Source organism: Pectinophora gossypiella, chromosome 27, assembly GCF_024362695.1.
Source record: "Pectinophora gossypiella chromosome 27, ilPecGoss1.1, whole genome shotgun sequence".
Lineage (NCBI taxonomy): Eukaryota > Metazoa > Arthropoda > Insecta > Lepidoptera > Gelechiidae > Pectinophora > Pectinophora gossypiella.
Window position 1 is genome coordinate 199,919 of NC_065430.1, and position 18,664 is coordinate 218,582.

Genomic DNA, 18,664 nt, shown 5'->3' on the forward strand with positions numbered 1-18,664 from the left:
TGGGCTCACGATCCGGAGGTCTCGGGTTCGAATCCCGGTGGGGACATATCACAAAAATCTAAAAAAAAAAACTTTTTTTGACGTGACGTATTGTAAATTTGCCGTACATGGCATTAACAAAAATACACCTATTTTGAGATCAATGTTTTATATTTTATTTGATTTTATTTATTATTTTAATTTATGTCAATGTTTCATTATGTTAATTATGGATTATTGTAATCTGAAATAAAGCAATTTTAATTTTAATTTAATTAACTACTTGGCCGGACAAATGGGGAGCGCTGAAGGCTCTCACCCGGTACAACATGTAGTGTGTCTGTGACCAGACAAGATCATGGAATTTAGATGTACCAGAGTTCGCTTGACTGTCCCCAGGCGTACCCGGACCCGGACTACAAGCTGAACAAGTCGGCCCTATCGGAGGCCGTGCTGTGGTCCCAGGGCGGGGCCGCGGAGGACTCGTCGTTCCGCGCGCGCTGCCCCTCCACGCCCGTCATGCTGGCCTGGCGCCAGCTGCGCTGCCAGCTGCCCGCCATACGGTAACCATCATCTGCCCAGCATTATCCCGTTTTCCACAGGGTCCGCTAACCTACCCTGAGGATTTGACAGGTCCGGTTTTTTATACAGAAGCGACTTATGCCTGTCTGACCTTCCAACCCGCGAAGGGAAAACCAGCCCAATACAGGTTAGGTCACATTGCGATAATACATTTCCCGGGAATGTGGGTTTCCTCACGACGTTTTCCTTCCTGAGTATGGAACTTGTATGAAAAAGCACACTGTGACGTCATAGCAAAACGTGATAAAAAGTCGGACTTATTACGTTTTTCCCTGAATAAACTTCATAAACAAGTTAAATACAAAAAATAAAATGTTTTCGTTAGTTTTAGATCTGTCTCTATTTAGTAATCAGAATTTCATAATTTATCTTGAACCTAGTACGCGACCCAATTGCAACAATATGAGCTTTGCCCCCCTGATGATGGTGGTGCTACCATTCCAGCATGAGCTGGGTCCGCGCGGCCGCCCTGCGCGTCAACTCGCAGCTGGCGGGCGGCGCGGCGGCGCTGCACGCCATCACCAGGGTGGACGTGGCCAACAACGAGCTGCGGCTGCTGCCGCCAGAGCTTTTCAGCTTGATCAGCCTCAGGTAACCACCTAGCTCCCGCAACAGCCGAAGCTGACGGCTTATCATTATCTCCCTAGCATTATCTCACAGGGTCCGTGTATGGCCTTGGACGTCGTAGTAAGTTAAGTTAGTTAGATGAGTTGAAACATAAACACTTGGGCAAGGATCACGTTAAGTTGTTTTAATCGAAAGTAAAGTTACAATTAGTTGGTTTTGGATGGATGCTAATCGTGACCGACCGCGACGGCGTATTTACGTCAACTCTAGAAAACGTGTGCGATGCGCAAAAGTAGGGCGCAAACTCAGCTAGAATAACTTGTACGTACTATTACGGGGTGGGTCAGGTGATGCTTTTTAAAAAAAAAACAATTTTATTACGCTAAAAGGATTAGAAGAAAATGTACTAGAATTATACAGGACGTAGTAACAATCCGAATTCCAAACCCGAACTAACGATTTCCCATTGAAATGAAACTTGATGGTTCCGGAGTCCTATTGCATTGACGTCAATGCAAAATAATTGAGTATGCAGTTTTTATTTTATACGTACAGTCCGCTTACCTAACCTGAAGATTTGACAGATCCGGTTTTGTACACAAGCGACTGCCTGTCTGACCTTCCAACGCGCGAAGGGAAAACCAGCCCAATACAGGGTAGGTCTGTAGGCTACGTGCGTCACCGAGGCGAGTTCCTGACTATACACTTTATGTACAGCTATAAAAGCAATTACGTCTCTAATAAACAGTTAGTTCTTGGTGCACAAAAAAAAACATAGAACACGTTCAGCTGCTTGTCTTCCCGGGCATGTCGTAAAAACCGACAGAGGGATTGTGTCCTCTAACATGATGGACTAATGTTATGGGCGATAGGCTGATCCCTTATCACCATAAGGTTCATCATATCCAGCTTAGGACTTCGTATCAACAGTGGCTGCAAGTTGTCTTTGATTACTTGTGGCTCTGCCCACCCTATTAGGGATTACGGGCGTGAGTTTATGTATGTGTATGTTCTTGGTGCACCGTCTTCGTCATTTCATCTCCGTAACACACACGAGACAACAAGAGTGTAGCGGACCCAACTAGTTGGCCACCTAGTTCCGCTCACATGCAACAGATGGCGCCACATTAAACGTCACATACTTCCGAAAATGCATTTCTCGGGAATGTGGGTTTCTTCATGGTGTTTTCCTTCATCGTTGAACACGTGATTTTATTTATGATCCAAACATGAATTCGAAAAACGATTTGGAAAACCATAGGTTTAGGCACATCCATCGCAAGACGAACCAAGCACCCATACCTCGCCGAGCTTTCTGTTTCACCAACGTGATAGATGGTGAGTCGTATCGCCGTCTCCCTCGCACTTATTCACAGAGGCACACAGTATGACATTTTAGTGTTAGTAATGAACCCCCTGAGGAGCTCGGTGGCGCAGCGGTAAACGCGCTCGGTCTGCGATTGTTGAAGTAAAGCAACTTTCGCAAAGGCCGGTCATTGGATGGGTGACCACAAAAAAAAAATCATCTCGAGCTCCTCCGTGCTTCGGAAGGCACGTTAAGCCGTTGGTCCCGGCTGCATTAGCAGTCGTTAATAACCATCAATCCGCACTGGGCCCGCGTGATGGTTTTAGGCCCGATCTCCCTACCCATCCATAGGGAAGGCCCGTGCCCCAGCAGTGGGGACGTTAATGGGCTGATGATGATGGATGAACCTCCTGACTCCCTGCCCCCTGGCTCCAGGTACCTGAACGCGGCCCAGAACAAGCTGGAGCGCCTGCCGGGCGCCGCCGAGGGTGGCGACGAGGAGCGCCGCCGCCGCGGGCGCCGGCCGCCGCCGCCCGTGTACACGGCGCGGGCGCTGCACGAGCTGTACCTGCAGGTCCCTCACCTTTGTAATAACACCACTTTGTGACCCCTAGTTCGCTTAGGACATTACAGGCTGATCACCTGATTGTCCAAAAAGTAAAAAGACCCGTGTTTCGGAAGGCACGTTAAGCCCTTGGTCACGGTTACTACTTACCGATGTAAGTAGTCATTAATTACATGAACCATGTCAGGGGCCTTTGGAGATTGTTTATAATTTATAAGTGATATAATAATATACATATCACACACACACTACGGCGAATGTTTGTGATATGTCCCCGCCGGGATTCGAACCCGGGACCTCCGGATTTTGACCCCAACACTCAACCACTGGACCACGGAGGTCGATTTATATTTTTTTTTATTTATAATTATGACACAGTACACAATATTATAGGTCCTATTTTTACTACAATCACCTCAAATGTTTATTATAGTAGTAAATATCACAAAATTGTTCCAAGATCAATTCCACACTTTTATTTATATAAAGCAGCATAACATCCATCCATGCTAAGGAGATGATGATGATGTTCTGTCACTGTTGACCCTTGAATGATTACGTCTCCAGGACAACCGGCTGGAGGAGATCCCGGCCGCGCTGTTCTCGCTGCCGGCGCTGGCCACGCTGGACGTGTCCAACAACAAGCTGCGGCGGCTGCCCACCGCCGTGTGGGGTGCGCCCGCGCTGCGGGACCTCAACGCCGCCTTCAACCACCTCAAGGACCTGCCGCACGCCGAGGTGAGCTGTCTACCCTGCTAGGCTACATAGATAGATAAAATACTTTATGGAGCACATAACATCCCGCTGCTGGACACAGGCCTCCTCTCAATCAACCGGAGAGGGTATGGACCATACTCCACCACGCTGCTCCACTGCGGTTTGGCGGAGGTGTTTTTACGGCTAATAGCCAGGACCAACGGTTTAACGTGCCCTCCGAAGCACGGAATCAACTTACTTTTTCGGACAATCAGGTGATTCAAGCTTGAAAAGTCCTTACCAAACAAAGGACAGTCTCACAAAGTGATTTCGACAATGTCCCCATCGGGAATCGAACCCGGACCTCCAGATCGTGAGCCTAACGCTCTTACCACTAGACCATGGACACAAAATACAGAGGACAACATAATACAGAAAAGCACAACAGGCGGCCTTATTGCTCATCTAGCAATTTCATGTGCTACATGTGCTGTATCAATACCTTAGCTACGTTTCAACCGATCTTCAAATTCATTTATTCGTCAACATAGGTAAAAGAGTTGTTACAATATAATATATGTCGCACTATGTCGCACCTTTCGGTATACGAATTTAAAACATAACAGATTATTAAATTACAAATAAAATTATTAAATAAATTACAATAGCATTCAATATAATAAAAATAGAAAATTAACAAATATATTGGAATGAAATGTCTTTTCAATACAAACGTTAGAAAATTATACGTCAAATAGGTAACATTAAGGTAAAAAAATAAAATAAAAATACAAATGCTAATAACTTAAGAAACTTGCACAATGATGTACTTAAATGTAATTCCACTTCCCACCAAAAAAATCCCTAATATTATAAAATATATTATCAATCAGAAATGCTTGTTCTTCTAATCTACCAACCTCATCAACCTACCAGGGTCATTATTGATCTGTCAAAGGCCCCTGACATGGCTCATGTAACGACTACTAACTTATATCAGTAAGTAGTAACCGGGACCATGGTATAAGAAAACCAGGTATGCTCAATCCTATGACAAGCCGCCATATTATAATATATGTTTTTGTAAACTAAGTACTTTATTTTATAAGTAAATATTATTATGTATTCATTCAAGTCGTATTTGTGGGAGACACGGCTTCCGTGCCTCACTTAGCAGGGTCCACAGAATACCAGCGTCGTGGCTCGCGCCGCGGCTTATGCTGAGTGAGGCCCTTTTATAAAGGACACCACCACCATCGTTGACCAGTCCATACACACAATTATTTGTATTTCTCGTGTATGTTGTCTTTTAATTTTTTAATTTTTTTTTTTATTATGTGTTTGATTGTAAGTTATGTGTTACTCCGTGTTTTATATTATATATTTGTTATTTATTTTATACTTGTTACTGTGGTGTCCCTTTATAATAAACGTATCTTTCTTTCTTATATTAATATTCGCACGCTGTATGGTCGAGTGATAGACTTTTATTGATATAATGGCCCCGATTCCTGCAGACACCGCCTAATTTTATTTTAAGTTATATCCGTCATTTTCATATCCGTCAAAAAGGAAAGGGACGGATGATTCACAGCTCTTAATTTTAGGAAGAATGAGTAAATGAATGAATAACCCGGGCGAATCAAAAAGGTACGTCGCTGGTATGCAATCCGTTTGACGTGCTGTCTACTTAACTGTGTCGGGTTATTGACGGATGTAAAATTTTTAGACGGTTGGTTTAGATTTGTGCTTAAAATTGACGTGTGTTCCATAAATTTTATGCTTGTCGATTACCCGTCCCTTTCCTTTTCGGCGGATAAGAAAATGACAGATATAACTTAAAATAAAATTAGATGGTATTTACAGGAATTAGCACCAATGTATATTTAAGATCTTTTGTACCACTCTAGAGAGAATAAATTTCATTCCATTTCATTGCTAGCCCATTGATGACGTAAGTGTTACCATTCAATTGGTATCTCCAACATTCAAAGGACGTAAATTTTATTATTGAAAATTAAGTGAATTACTGTCTAATGCATTTCATTACTATTACTTTTCACATACATAAAAAATATTAAAACTGTAAGTAACTAAAAGTTTAAAATATAAGGGTTGATGAGGTTGTCATTTCATAAAAAATAAATTACCTATGACTAATTTAATTATGTTGCTACCTACCTGGTTTGGCCAAATATTATAAATTCCAAAGCTGTAAAAAGAAACAAAAAATATAATGCTCTTAAATCTAGTTAATAGGCAGTGGCTATTCCCATCCCTTTCGCACGTATGTGCGTATCTATTACCTGTCTCGCTCCTTACCCCTTTCTCACCGGAAGGCCGGAAGCGAAGAAAACAAAACCAAAATATCGGGAAAACTACATAATTTCAGTGAATAAAGAGCTACAGTGAAGTGATATTTGGTTTGTGGTGTTAGTGGAATAGGACTTCCACCTTTGTTCCACGGGAGGCCTCCCCAATTTGGATTTTATCGTAAACACGAGGTGAGTCCTTTGAATCCTTTCCCCTTTCTGCCACTGCCTAATTATTTAGTAAAAATAAAACCAATTTCTATTAATAATTATACAAAACTCCAGCGCCTTAACACTACCTATATTGCTTCACTTTATTTTGTTCGGAATAGTAATGGGTGGAAGATGTAAATGTGTCTGGGTGTAATAACAAGGGTCATAATTTATACCCAAAAACAAAGATAAAAGATGTATATATCTGTCATCCGTGAAATTAGAATTTTAAACGAGGGAAAATCTGTACAGCGCCATCTATATTATTCTTGGCGAACGTAGCCTGGAAAATCCCTCATTTCCTTTTAACTTTTAAATTATGTATAATACAAATACGTCCATATTAAGAATTGCTAAAAGTGACAAAAAAATTTAAAATGATTTCACGAGTATTACCAGAAAACAATACAATGAGGCACATAAAGTAGGAAATATAACCAAATTAACGATTATTATAATAGTTCAAATACATATTTTTAAGTGTATACCTACTTAGATTGACTGCTTCATTCTGCCTGCCTACCCTTGTAGGAAACAAGGGCGCGATGCACTAATTACGGACGGAACTATAGATTAATGAGGAAATTATTTCTGTTTGCCTACCCTTGCAGACATTACGGGCGTGATGCGCATATTAAATTACGGGATTCGGTCCAAATGCTTTCTCGCATTATTTTCAAGGTTTAAATGAGTAGACAACGTACCAAGGGGTAGTACGGGTCTACTAAAAAAATACTTATAGGCCTATGCCCAGCAGTGGGACAGACTATGTTTAAGTCAACTTTTGAACTCGGCCCCTGCCACTCTATACGTGATCGCGTGAAAACTTCTATACCGCGTTCTAAAATACAAGTAGCGCCATCTCTCGGCAGCTTTCGGAACTAATTTTCATAGGGGACGTTGTATGAATTAAGTCTTTTTTTGTATAAATACATAGTATGTGGGATAATATGTGTCCGTAATTCGTATGGGGGTAGACAGAATATATTATATTATAATAATATTTAAAAAAAAAAAATGTTTTAATGATAATATTAAGGGGAAAATGTGTTTTTGCTGTAATAACAAAAGGAAAAATAACTTTATTGAACTCAAACTTTTATATTATTTTTTTTACGATGTGTGTATTTTAACATAACATAAGATTGCTTCACGCCATTATCCCCGAAGGGGTAGGCAGAGGTGTATAGTATTTAAACCCCGTTTTTGACAAGTTCTGGCTGCTTACAAAGGCAAAACAAAAAAAAAATAAACAAATTAATATATTATAAATTAATAATATTAATTAGTTTATTTTTTTAATAAGGGAGCATCTTTAATTGAGCTTTTTAATTTAGTTTTAGTAGTATAGTTTTAATTATTATAAATGATTTTGTATTTTTTTTGTATATAAATACTTATGTTTTTTAAATTTGATGTAAATATAACTAGTTGATATAGAGTAATCATCATCATCAGCCCATTAACGTCTCCACTGCTAGGGCACGGGCCTTCCCTATGGATGGATAGGGAGATCGGGCCTTAAATCACCACGCGGGCCCAGTGCGGATTGGTGGTTATTAACGACTGCTAATGCAGCCGGGACCAACGGCTTAACGTGCCTTCCGAAGCACGGAGGAGCTCGAGATGAAGACGTTTTTTTTGTGGTCACCCATCCTATGACCGGCCTTTGCGAAAGTTGCTTAACTTCAACAATCGCAGACCGAGTGCGTCTACCGCTGAGCCACCGAGCTCCCAATTTATGATTTAGAGTAGTATTAGATTAATAATATATAGTAATTACCTATTGTATGTCAGAATATTGACTGAATGTGCTGGACCATAATATTTACTTCCTTCACTGTGTATGACCACATTTAAATACAATAAATTTTATTTCATTTAATTTCAAATACAGCCTCCGTGGTCTAGTGGTTAGAGCGTTAGGCTCACGATCTGGAAGTCCGGGTTCGATTCCCGATGGGGACATTGTCGTAATCACTTTGTGAGACTGTCCTTTGTTTGGTAAGGACTTTACAGGCTTGAATCACCTGATTGTCTGAAAAAATAGATTCCGTGCTTCTGAGGGCACGTTAAGTCGGTCCCGGCTATTAGCTGTAGAAACACCTCCACCAACCAGCAGTAGAGCAGCGTGGTGGAGTATGCTCCATACGATCTCCGGTTGATTGAGGGGAGGCCTGTGCCCAGCAGTGGGGCGTTATTATTATTATTAATAGCCCTCAATGTCCCACTGCAGGGCAAAGGCCTCTCTTCGCTTCTTCCACTCCTGTTCCCAACTCGTCGCGCCATCTTTTCCGTGGCCTATATCTATAGGCTGTTGATGTAATTTGTTTTTTTTTTATATGTGATGTACGTATAGTATAGAGTATTTATTATATTAACTTTAGTTTTACTTTTTTTTTTTTTGTTGCACTATCCCGCATCCAAGTTGTAAATGTTAGTTTCCTTTTGTTGGTTGCCTGGAGGAAATTGCTCTAGAGCGATAGGGCCGCCCAAATTGTACTGTATTCATGTGTTATGTCTGATTGTTGAAATTTTAGTTCTGTGCAATAAAGTATATTTGATTTGATTTGGTTTTATGCTGTTCTGGGAGTAAATAAAAAACATAGAAAACGTTCAGCTGCTTGTCTTCCCGGGCATGTCGTAAAAACCGACAGAGGGATTGTGTCATCTAACATGATGGACTAATGTTATGGGCGATAGGCTGATCCCTTATCACCATAAGGTTCATCATATCCAGCTAACGACATCGTATCAACAGTGGCTGCAAGTTGTCTTTGATTACTTGTGGCTCTGCCCACCCCATTAGGGATTACGGGCGTGAGTTTATGTATGTATTTGGTTTTAATTTCAAATATTTGTCGTCCAGGCCGCCGGCGAGGCCGCCGCGACGCTGGTGTCTCCGTCCGAGTGCTCCCCGCAGCTCAGCGCCTCCTCCTCCCTCGGCAGCGGCAACTTCCCCTTCCTGCAGAATGCTGTGAGTGCTTCGTTATTAATGTTACATATACAGGGTGTTAGTCTTCAGGTCCCCGATACCGACCCCGCCGGCGTGGTCGACGATTTCCCTCATTCAGCGCTTATCGTTAATTCTTTCAAATATTTTTCCTCTCAGACGACGCCCTGAGCCGAGGTTCGCGCCCAACTGGGCACCCTCAGGCCTGTCGTCTTAAACGTTGTACCGGGTGAGAGCCTTCAGCGCTCCCCATTTGTCCGGCCAAGTAGTTAATGCCATCTGCGGCAAATCTACAATAAGTCACGTCAAAAAAAAAAAAAAAACAGGGTTGTTAGCGACATCGTACCGAGAACTGAGGGGATGATTCAGATCATGATTCTGAGTTAATATCACGTTAATTCCATAATTTTGTGATGAAAAATTACCTTTGATATCATTTTAGAATTAAGCTCTGTATCGTAACACTATACAGGGTGTTAGTGACATCGTAACGAAGACTGAGGGGGATGATTCTAAGTTAATATCAAGTGGAATTTTCCGTCGCAAAACTCATGATTTTTTAGGTTTTTTTTTTAATTATTTTCTTATTCTATACTTTTGCGATCGAAAATTCCACTTGATATCAGCTCAGAATCATGGTCTGAATCATCCCTCAAAGTTTCCGTTACGATGTCACTAACACCCCGTACAAGTAGCCATATAAGTAGGTATGGGTGTTAGTGACACCGTAACGAATACTGAGGGGGATGATTCAGGTCATGATTCTGAGTTGATATCACGTTACTTCCATAATTTTGTGATGGAAAATTCCCTTTGATATCATTTTAGAATCATGGTCTGTCCCTTATAGTTTTCGTTACTATGTCACTAACACTTTATGAAATGAAATTAAATGAAATGAAATATATTTATTGTGGATCATAGGTACAGTATAGGCGTTCATATCAATTACAAGTTGTTTCATCCAGCTATATCCCGCCATATAGGCATACAATGTTAGGTCTTATAAATCTAGTCATGCTCGTAAACACATTTTACACATAATCATTATTAGCATTACAATATTCATAATATCAAATAAAATAATAATACAATCAAATTGTCACCACATATACAATTAATTTAATTCATATAATTTTATTTTTATTTTATTTTTCTTTATTAAGGAAACAAACAGCTTACACAATAGATACTTAAAGATATAAACTTATAATTAAACACATTAAGCCAAAGCAGTTTCCACCGATGTATCTAACATTATATTATATTTCGTTGCAAATTGCGGTGAACTAGTCTATAAATTATATTAAGTTATACTGTTAGGCCCAAGAATTAAATTAATAGGTACAAAAAGAAACCTCTGTAAACAATCCCTCTATATCTAAGCATTCATTATATATCTATCTATTACATGTTTTAATCATTTCAGCTACATTGTTTTACAGCATTGATAAAGGCATTTACCTTACTAGAAAATATATCTATATCACCATAAAATCCATCATAATATCATTTAAGTATTCATTCGAGCGACCGAACTTTTATATGTGCACTCTTTATATATGTGTGTGTGTGTTCAGAAGTCGTGGTCGCGCAGCCCGTCCATAGAGGCGAGCGAGTCGGAGGCCGACGACGAGGACGCCGTGCCGCGGGTGCGGGGCCGCGCCGGGAACGCCGTGTGAGTAGTGCAGCGTGTTTAAAGAAAGAAAGAAAAATATTAGAAAGTTGCAGGCGTTTGTTCAAATAACCATCTGGCCAGTCCCATACGCGTATATCCGACCAGGGCCGTGTGTATCAAAACTTACAAGTCTACATGTCCACAAGTACGTGTGAATAAATATTGACACCTGTAACATGTAATTTACATGGGTAGTGTTCGTGTCATCATCATCAGCCCATTAACGTCTCCACTGCTGGGGCACGGGCCTTCCCTATGGATGGAGGGAGATCGGGCCTTAAACCACCACGCGGGCCCAGTGCGGATTGATGGTTATTAACGACTGCTAATGCAGCCGGGACCAACGGCTTAACGTGGACGAAGCACGGAGGAGCTCGAGATGTTTTTTTTTTCTTTTGTGGTCATCCATCCTATGACCGGCCTTTGCGAAAGTTGCTTAACTTCAACAATCGCAGACCGTGTAATAATGAAAAATTTAACAAGAAAATTTCTCATAACACAATGCTTGTAAGTTTTGATAAATAGGGCACAGCATGCTGTTTTGTTAGGGAGTATCACTGGTGTATTTCACTGTATTTTTTACCAGAGTGCTCAAACACGAATGCTTCAATCAATCAATAATTCTTTATTGCACATCGACATAAGTATAGGACATGTACAAACGAATAAAATACTATAATAACTAATAAGAATAATTTATAGTTTTGTTTTTTTTTTTCTAATTTTGAAGAAGAGATTGCTTTTAGCGGTAAGGTCGTCTTTGTCGACTTTAACATTTTCCTTGTACCCGTTCTATGTTTGTGTATGTAATAAAGTGTGTATTTAGTGGTGGGTAATAGAGCAGCGTGGTGGAGTATGCTCCATACCGCCTCCGGTTAATTGAGGGGAGGCCTGTGCCCAGCAGTGGGACGTATAAAGGCTATTTATGTTTTTTTTTATGCTTTTATTGACTGATGTATTTAATTACTATTACTTGTCACATATATAAAAACATTAAAAATTTAAGTAAATCTTTTACTAAAAGTTGAAAATTTCCTTTCAAAGTAAATTAAAAACATTGGACGTGGGTATTTTTTTTTTACGAAATGTCAACGCGGAATCGTATGACGTCAGCTGGGCTAACCTTGAAATGGTAGCTGTCAGTTTTGAGCTTACCGGGGGGGGGGTTAAAATGGCCACATCGAAGCAATTCATCTAAGAAAGAAATATTGCAATTTTCTTATACCATGATAAAGACTATACATAGGGAGTGTGTATATGCACCTCAGAACGTGTATAGGCCGGTTATGTGATGTGATGTCTGGCTGTGCGTGGCAGGTGGTCGGCGGCGTCCCGCGCGCATGCGTGGCGCGGCGCCGTGGCGGCCGAGGCGGCGGGGGCCGCGGGGGCGGGGGCGGGGGCGGGGGCCGGGGCGGGCGCCCCGCTGGCCAGCCTCAACCTGGCGCACAACCAGTTCAGCTGCGTGCCGCCCGCCCTGGCCTGCCTCGCGCCACACCTCACCAGGCTCAACATGGCCTACAACTCGCTCAGGTGGCCGCCTCCGTCATTGTCTGCACTCTTAACTTAGCTCACTCACTCACGTCAGTTCACTCACTCACTATAGTTAACTCACTCACTACAGTTCAGTTACTCATTACAGTTCACTCATTCACTTCAGTTCACTCTCTCATATTACAGTTCACTCATCCACTTCAGTTCACTCGCCTACTCATGTCACTCACTCAGTTACTCATTTCACTCACTATTTACAGTTTATTCACTGGCTCAGTTCACTCACTGGCTCAGTTCACTTCCTCAGTTCACTCCCTACAGTTCACTCACTTCCTCAGTTCACTCCCTACAGTTCACTCACTTCCTCAGTTCACTCACTACAGTTCACTCAGTAAGTGAGTGAACAATGTCGTACACTCACCATCTAACACACTAATTGATGCACCGTACTGGTTGCCGAACAAGTAGTCTACCGGCCAAGTGGTTCACGCCTCCGTCTGTGCCTGCAGGTCGATGTCGTTCGTGACGTCATACCCCACCAGCCTCCGCCAGCTGGACCTCAGCCACAACGAGATCTCCTGCTGGCCCAGCCTGCCGCAGGTCAGTTCACTGCAGCACCGATACACATTTTTCAAATTCAAAACTACCTTCATTCAGTACGGAACATAGTTACACTTTGAATCGTCAATTTTTACACAACGGCTTAACGTGCCTTCCGAAGCACGGATCATCTTACTTTTGGACAATCAGATGATCAGCCTGAAATGACCTAACCAAACTAGGGATCACAAAGTGAATTTTGTGATTTGTCTCCACCAGTATTCGAACCCGGGACCTCCGGATCGTGAGCACAACGCTCAACCACTGGACCACGGAGGCCGTGATTCATACTTACACTTTGAATCGTCAATTTTTACATAACGAACGTCTCATCCGCCTAAAACTACTGCAGCTTCTCACAACCTGTATAGCCGGGGAAAAGAAGCTGCAAGAAAAACCTCGGCACAGGGCCCTAGACGTTCTTTAAAAAAATTAACATAAAACATTGTTATACAATTGAGTAATTTAGCTGCCTAATATCAGTTCTCAGACAGTTAATCCCATGCATTCATATATTCTAAATAGTCACTAACTTTGTAAAACCAATTTTGTAAAGTTTCTATTTAACTACTGTCTTAAAACAGTTGAAAGGCAAATTCTGAATGTCAATGGGAATCTTATTGTAAAAACGTATACATTGCCCCTTAAAAGATTTAGTAATCTTATGTAATCGACTGACTTGTAAAGCAAGTTTATTTTTATTCCGGGTATTAACAATGTGCTGATCGCTATTTTTTTGCAAATCTTCTTCTTCTATCGTGTGGGTTGTGAGGTGGATTACCAACCCCATCAACCCTGGTGTCAGGGTTACTATTGAGCCGCCAAAGGCCCCTGACATGGCTCAAATAATCCTAAATCAAATAATCCTATATGTTTTTTTACATATATTAAGTTTTCAAAGATATATTGTGATGCCAAAGTTAAAATAAATCAAATCAAATACTTTATTGCACAGAACTAAAAAAAAATATTACAAAAGAAGTGTGTCAGGATCGGAGCAAATGGAATTATAATAGTCTCCGCTCCCGGTGGGAAATAGGAGTGAGTTTATCTATGTATTTTATTTATTTATTTTTTTATTTATTTCATTTATAAAGGTACATACAGCATTACAGTGTAATCCAATGCGCTGTATGACGAGAAAAAAAAGACAATATAAAAACTAATATAACACAAAATAAACAATGAATGAAAAAAAAAGAAACAAAAAGAAAAATAAGACTATGAACATGAAAAACAATAAAAAAAATAAAAAATTACAATTTCAAAATTAAAAGGTAAACTATCACACAAAAAAAAAATATTAAAATAATAATGTAATTACAAAAGACTCTTAACTAGGTACATGGAAAATGGCGGCCTTATTGCTTAACTACCACCACTACTCAGTTTGAACATAGAATATAATATGATATAAGAAGACCAGGTATGCTCAATCCTACGACAAGCCGCCATTGCTAGCCCTTTGATGACGTAAGTGTTATCATTCAATTGGTATCTCCAACATTCCAAGGACGTTAATTTTATTATTGAAAATTAAATTAATTGCTGATTAATGTACCTATTTAATTATAATTATTTATACAATACAATACAATACAAATACACTTTATTGCACCAAACTAAAAATAAATAATTACAAAAAGTCTCTTAATTAAGTACATGGCAAATGGCGGCCTTATCGCTTAAAGCGATTTCTTCCAGGCAACCATAAGGTGAGGTAAAATGTAAAAAAAATAATAATTGAAAGATTGCGGGTACAAACTATAAGTACAACTTATTACCAATAAAGTACAATTTCACCAACAAAATACATGCAAATAAATATATATAACATACTTACAAATATAATATATACCTAACCTATATACATAACCTAACATATATACCTACTTATATAAATAGTACACACAAAATAATAATTTATGAGTAACCACACTGACGTTCATAATAATAACGAAGAAGATCCTGAAAAATATGCAAGGATTTGGCTTGTCTAATAGAGGGTGGCAGAGAATTCCACAGTCTCACAGCGTACACGGAAAAAGATTTGGTGTAAAAATTCGTAGAGTGAACCGGACAATCGAGAATCATCTGCGTGTTGGACCTGGGTTGGCGACCATGCACTGAGGTACGCAACTGAAACCTTTCTTTTAGATAGTGAGGAGCCGTAGGATGATTAAGAACCTTATAGAGCATACACAGAATATGCGTGTTACGCCTCAATCGAATTGGTAGCCATTTCAATTTAGCACGATATTCAGACACATGGTCATATTTTCGTAAACCATAAATAAAACGCAAACACACATTCTGCATACGCTCCAATTTATTTAATAAATCCTCCGAAAGGTCCAGATAACAGACGTCCCCATAGTCTATAATTGGTAACAACAGAGCTTGAGCAAGCGTGACTTTTGTTGCAGTTGGTAAGAAGTTACGTAAACGATTAAGTGATCTCAGTGAGGCAAAGATCTTCCTACATACCTCACCAACCTGTCGAGACCAAGAGAAATTTTGATCAAAATAAATTCCAAGATTTTTCACTGTGGCACAATATGGTATAACACAGTTATTGTATACCACGGAAGGCAAAGAAGACGAGTCAATCTTAGCTAACTGCCGGGTACCCCCCATAATAATAGCCTGCGATTTGCTAGGGTTAACATTAAGTCCATAAGCGGCAGACCATGATGAAATTTTTGCCAAGTCGGAATTCATCAAGCTTATAGCCTGCGAGAAGTCGCTAGTGGGTACCCTGGTGTACAGTTGTAAATCATCCGCATAAAGATGAAAGGAAGAGGAAAGTGAAGAAGTTATGGAATTTATGAAAACGGAGAAAAGAAGAGGAGAAAGAACACCGCCCTGGGGCACACCAGCAGTAACGTCACACCAATCGGAAAATCTATCATCAACACGAACGCGCTGACGACGATCAGACAGATAACTACGGAACCATTCGACCACAGGGTAGCCCACATTTACCGTCCTCAGCAAAGCAAGGAGAATATCAAAATCGACGGTATTGAAAGCATTGCTGAAGTCTAGTAAGGTAAGCAGTGTAATCTCCTGGTTTTCCATACCATATCTGATATCGTCCGTGACTTTTATGAGTGCCGTAACAGTGCTGTGCCCTGGGCGGAAACCCGACTGAAAAGGGTTTAACAGGATATTACTAGAGAAAAAACAAGAAAGTTGATGGTGCACTAAACGTTCTAAAACTTTTGAAAGGAAAGGCAGGATAGAAATAGGTCTATAGTGAGAGTAGGACGACGGGTTACTAGTTTTAGGGAGCGGAATTATATACGCCTGTTTCCAAGGGCCCGGAAATGTACTGGAATAAAGGGAGAAATTTAAGAGGTGAGTCAATGTCGGCAAAATAATATCCAGTAACGGCAAGAGCATGTTGCGACTGATCGCGTCTGAACCAACAGCATTGGACGAAATGGAATTTATATGCCGCATAACATCATCCTCACTAACGGGACAGAATAAGAAAGAATCATGGTTTGGACTCGACAGATTCTCGAGGGATGCGAGAGTAACAGACTTTGCATTATCGGCAAAACTGGGAGCACCAGAAGCGAAATGAAGATTTAGGGAGTTCAAGTCCATGTTAGTGGAAGATTCCTGCCGAGACTTACCAATGCCCATGGACTTTAAGAACCGCCACACCTTAGCAGGATCAGCATCCTCCACTGACGCATGTACGTGACGACGTTGAGCATCTCTACAGAGAGTGTTACAGCGGTTGCGAATGGTTTTGTATTTGTCACGGTTTGAGTCAGTAGAGGATACCTTATACCTAGCCTTAGCAGCGTCTTTCTTTGCCTTCAACTCACGAAGTTCGTCAGTCAACCAAGGAGCAGGAAGATGCCTCACTTTGATCGCACGTACCGGAGCATGTTTATCGTACAATTGAATCAGCAAACAGTTAAAGATATCAACTTTTTGATCAATGTTTTCCGCACTGAGTACAGCGTCCCATTGGGTACGCGCCGCATCAGCACGCAAACCATCGTGATCCATATTTTTAAAGTTACGCTGCATTAATATGCGTGGCTTTAATTTAGGGGGACGAATTTTGTACGAAAGATACACCAAATCGTGATATGAGAAAGCGTCTGCGGACAGTTGCCCATGACAGGCAACATGTTCGAGAGAAGAAACAATTTGAATATCTATGAGAGAAGGTTCGCAGCTTGGGAAATGATGAGTCGATCCTGAGGGAAGAATATGGAGGTTGGCACTTTTGACGATCGAAGTGAGCTGACGGGAACGACAATCATTCTTTAGCAAACAAGTGTTGAAATCCCCCAGGATTAACGAATGAGAAAAGAGTGGAATTAGGCTCTCAAGGATGTTTTCAAACGTGGAAAAATAGTTAACATTTCTGTTAGGAGAATAGAAAACCCCGAGAAGTACTTTCACATGGGATAGAATAATTTCAAGAAAGAGATATTCTGCGGAGCCTGAATAATCTGGATTAGACTGTGAGATGATAGAAAAAGGAATATTACTTCTCAGATAAATTGCAACTCCTCCACAAGCTGCTCCAATCCGGTCATTTCTTATGAGATGGAACCCAGGTATAGGATAGAGGGTAGATGGAAGGCAGGGCTTTAGGAAAGTCTCTGAAATTAATATAGCATGTAGGTTATTAATATCGAAAGCATCCAGCATGTCAGTGTAATGACAAGGGACGCTTTGCGCATTGATATGAACAATGTTAAAGTTCTTGGGAAGATTGGAAAAACAGGAAAAAAGAGACTCTCTTAACGGCATAGAAGTACTGTAAAAGCTGTCCTCGCTAGATTCAGCAGCGGAAATAAATTCATCATTAGAGTTGTCATCAGTGCAAACATAATCATTCGACATTATAAGTACGTTTGTGTGTTAAAATAAATAAAATAAGTAATATAAATATAAAAAAATAATAATTATTATTATAATATAATACAATAAAAATAAAATAATAATAATAAAAAAAGATAAAAGTTATTATTCATCACCTGCCGGCAGCCCAGTAACAATAGTATAAAAACTTACAAAACAATAAACCCAACGCATGCGTAGAACGAAACGGAATCGAACATGTTTGTGCAAAACGATTACTGCTCACCGGCAAAAGTACAAACTGAAACAGAACCAATATGCGCTATCTCGTTCGCCCACACATGCCGCAGTAATAGTAAACAAAAAAAAATATAAATACCGCAACCGGAATACATTTCAATCAAAATCAGTTTCGACAACTGTCAACGTCATAAAAATCCAAAACTAATGTGCGTGCAGTAGAAATTCCTCATAAAAATGATTTTTGATTGACCGACAGTTGTAGAAAACGGCAAAAAAGTGATTATAAATTGCGACAAATCAGCGGGTACTAGTGAGGAGGGTTATCAGGTAAATATCATAACAATTTATGAATCTCACCGACATGCTCGAGCGAAATAAACATCTTCACCCCCGAATCATTTTTTTGTTGTAGGAACACGCCTTCTACTGCGACCAATAGGCTTATCCTGCTGCCCAGAACTAGGAGTAGTGGGCTTCGCCTTTGAGCTGATTCCCGTCGCACCCCCCGGAACGTTCTGGAGATCATCCGACGATGCAATGATGTGACGTGAACCGTCAGACGCAGCCACAATGATGACACCACTTTTTGTCCAGCAGCCAGAAACCCCAAAACGCTGCCGCGCAGCCACAAATAGATTATGTC

At 40.5% G+C, this 18,664-nt stretch overlaps 2 protein-coding genes across 2 annotated transcripts in view; one reads left to right on the forward strand and one right to left on the reverse strand.

Moving 5' to 3' along the window:
* The window catches only part of LOC126378794 (leucine-rich repeat serine/threonine-protein kinase 1), a 109,999-nt gene that overhangs the window by 27,686 nt on the left and 63,649 nt on the right, over positions 1-18,664 (forward strand). Inside the window, exons 12-19 of the mRNA XM_050027195.1 lie at positions 379-542; positions 1,006-1,152; positions 2,870-3,008; positions 3,567-3,737; positions 9,090-9,197; positions 10,754-10,851; positions 12,169-12,381; positions 12,852-12,942. Of these exons, the coding sequence (XP_049883152.1) occupies positions 379-542; positions 1,006-1,152; positions 2,870-3,008; positions 3,567-3,737; positions 9,090-9,197; positions 10,754-10,851; positions 12,169-12,381; positions 12,852-12,942 (1,131 nt within the window). The remainder of the gene's footprint in view (positions 1-378; positions 543-1,005; positions 1,153-2,869; positions 3,009-3,566; positions 3,738-9,089; positions 9,198-10,753; positions 10,852-12,168; positions 12,382-12,851; positions 12,943-18,664) is intronic.
* Positions 1-18,664, reverse strand: part of LOC126378776 (T-complex protein 1 subunit eta) — a 299,946-nt gene that overhangs the window by 4,902 nt on the left and 276,380 nt on the right. The gene's annotated exons all lie outside the window — the stretch shown is intronic.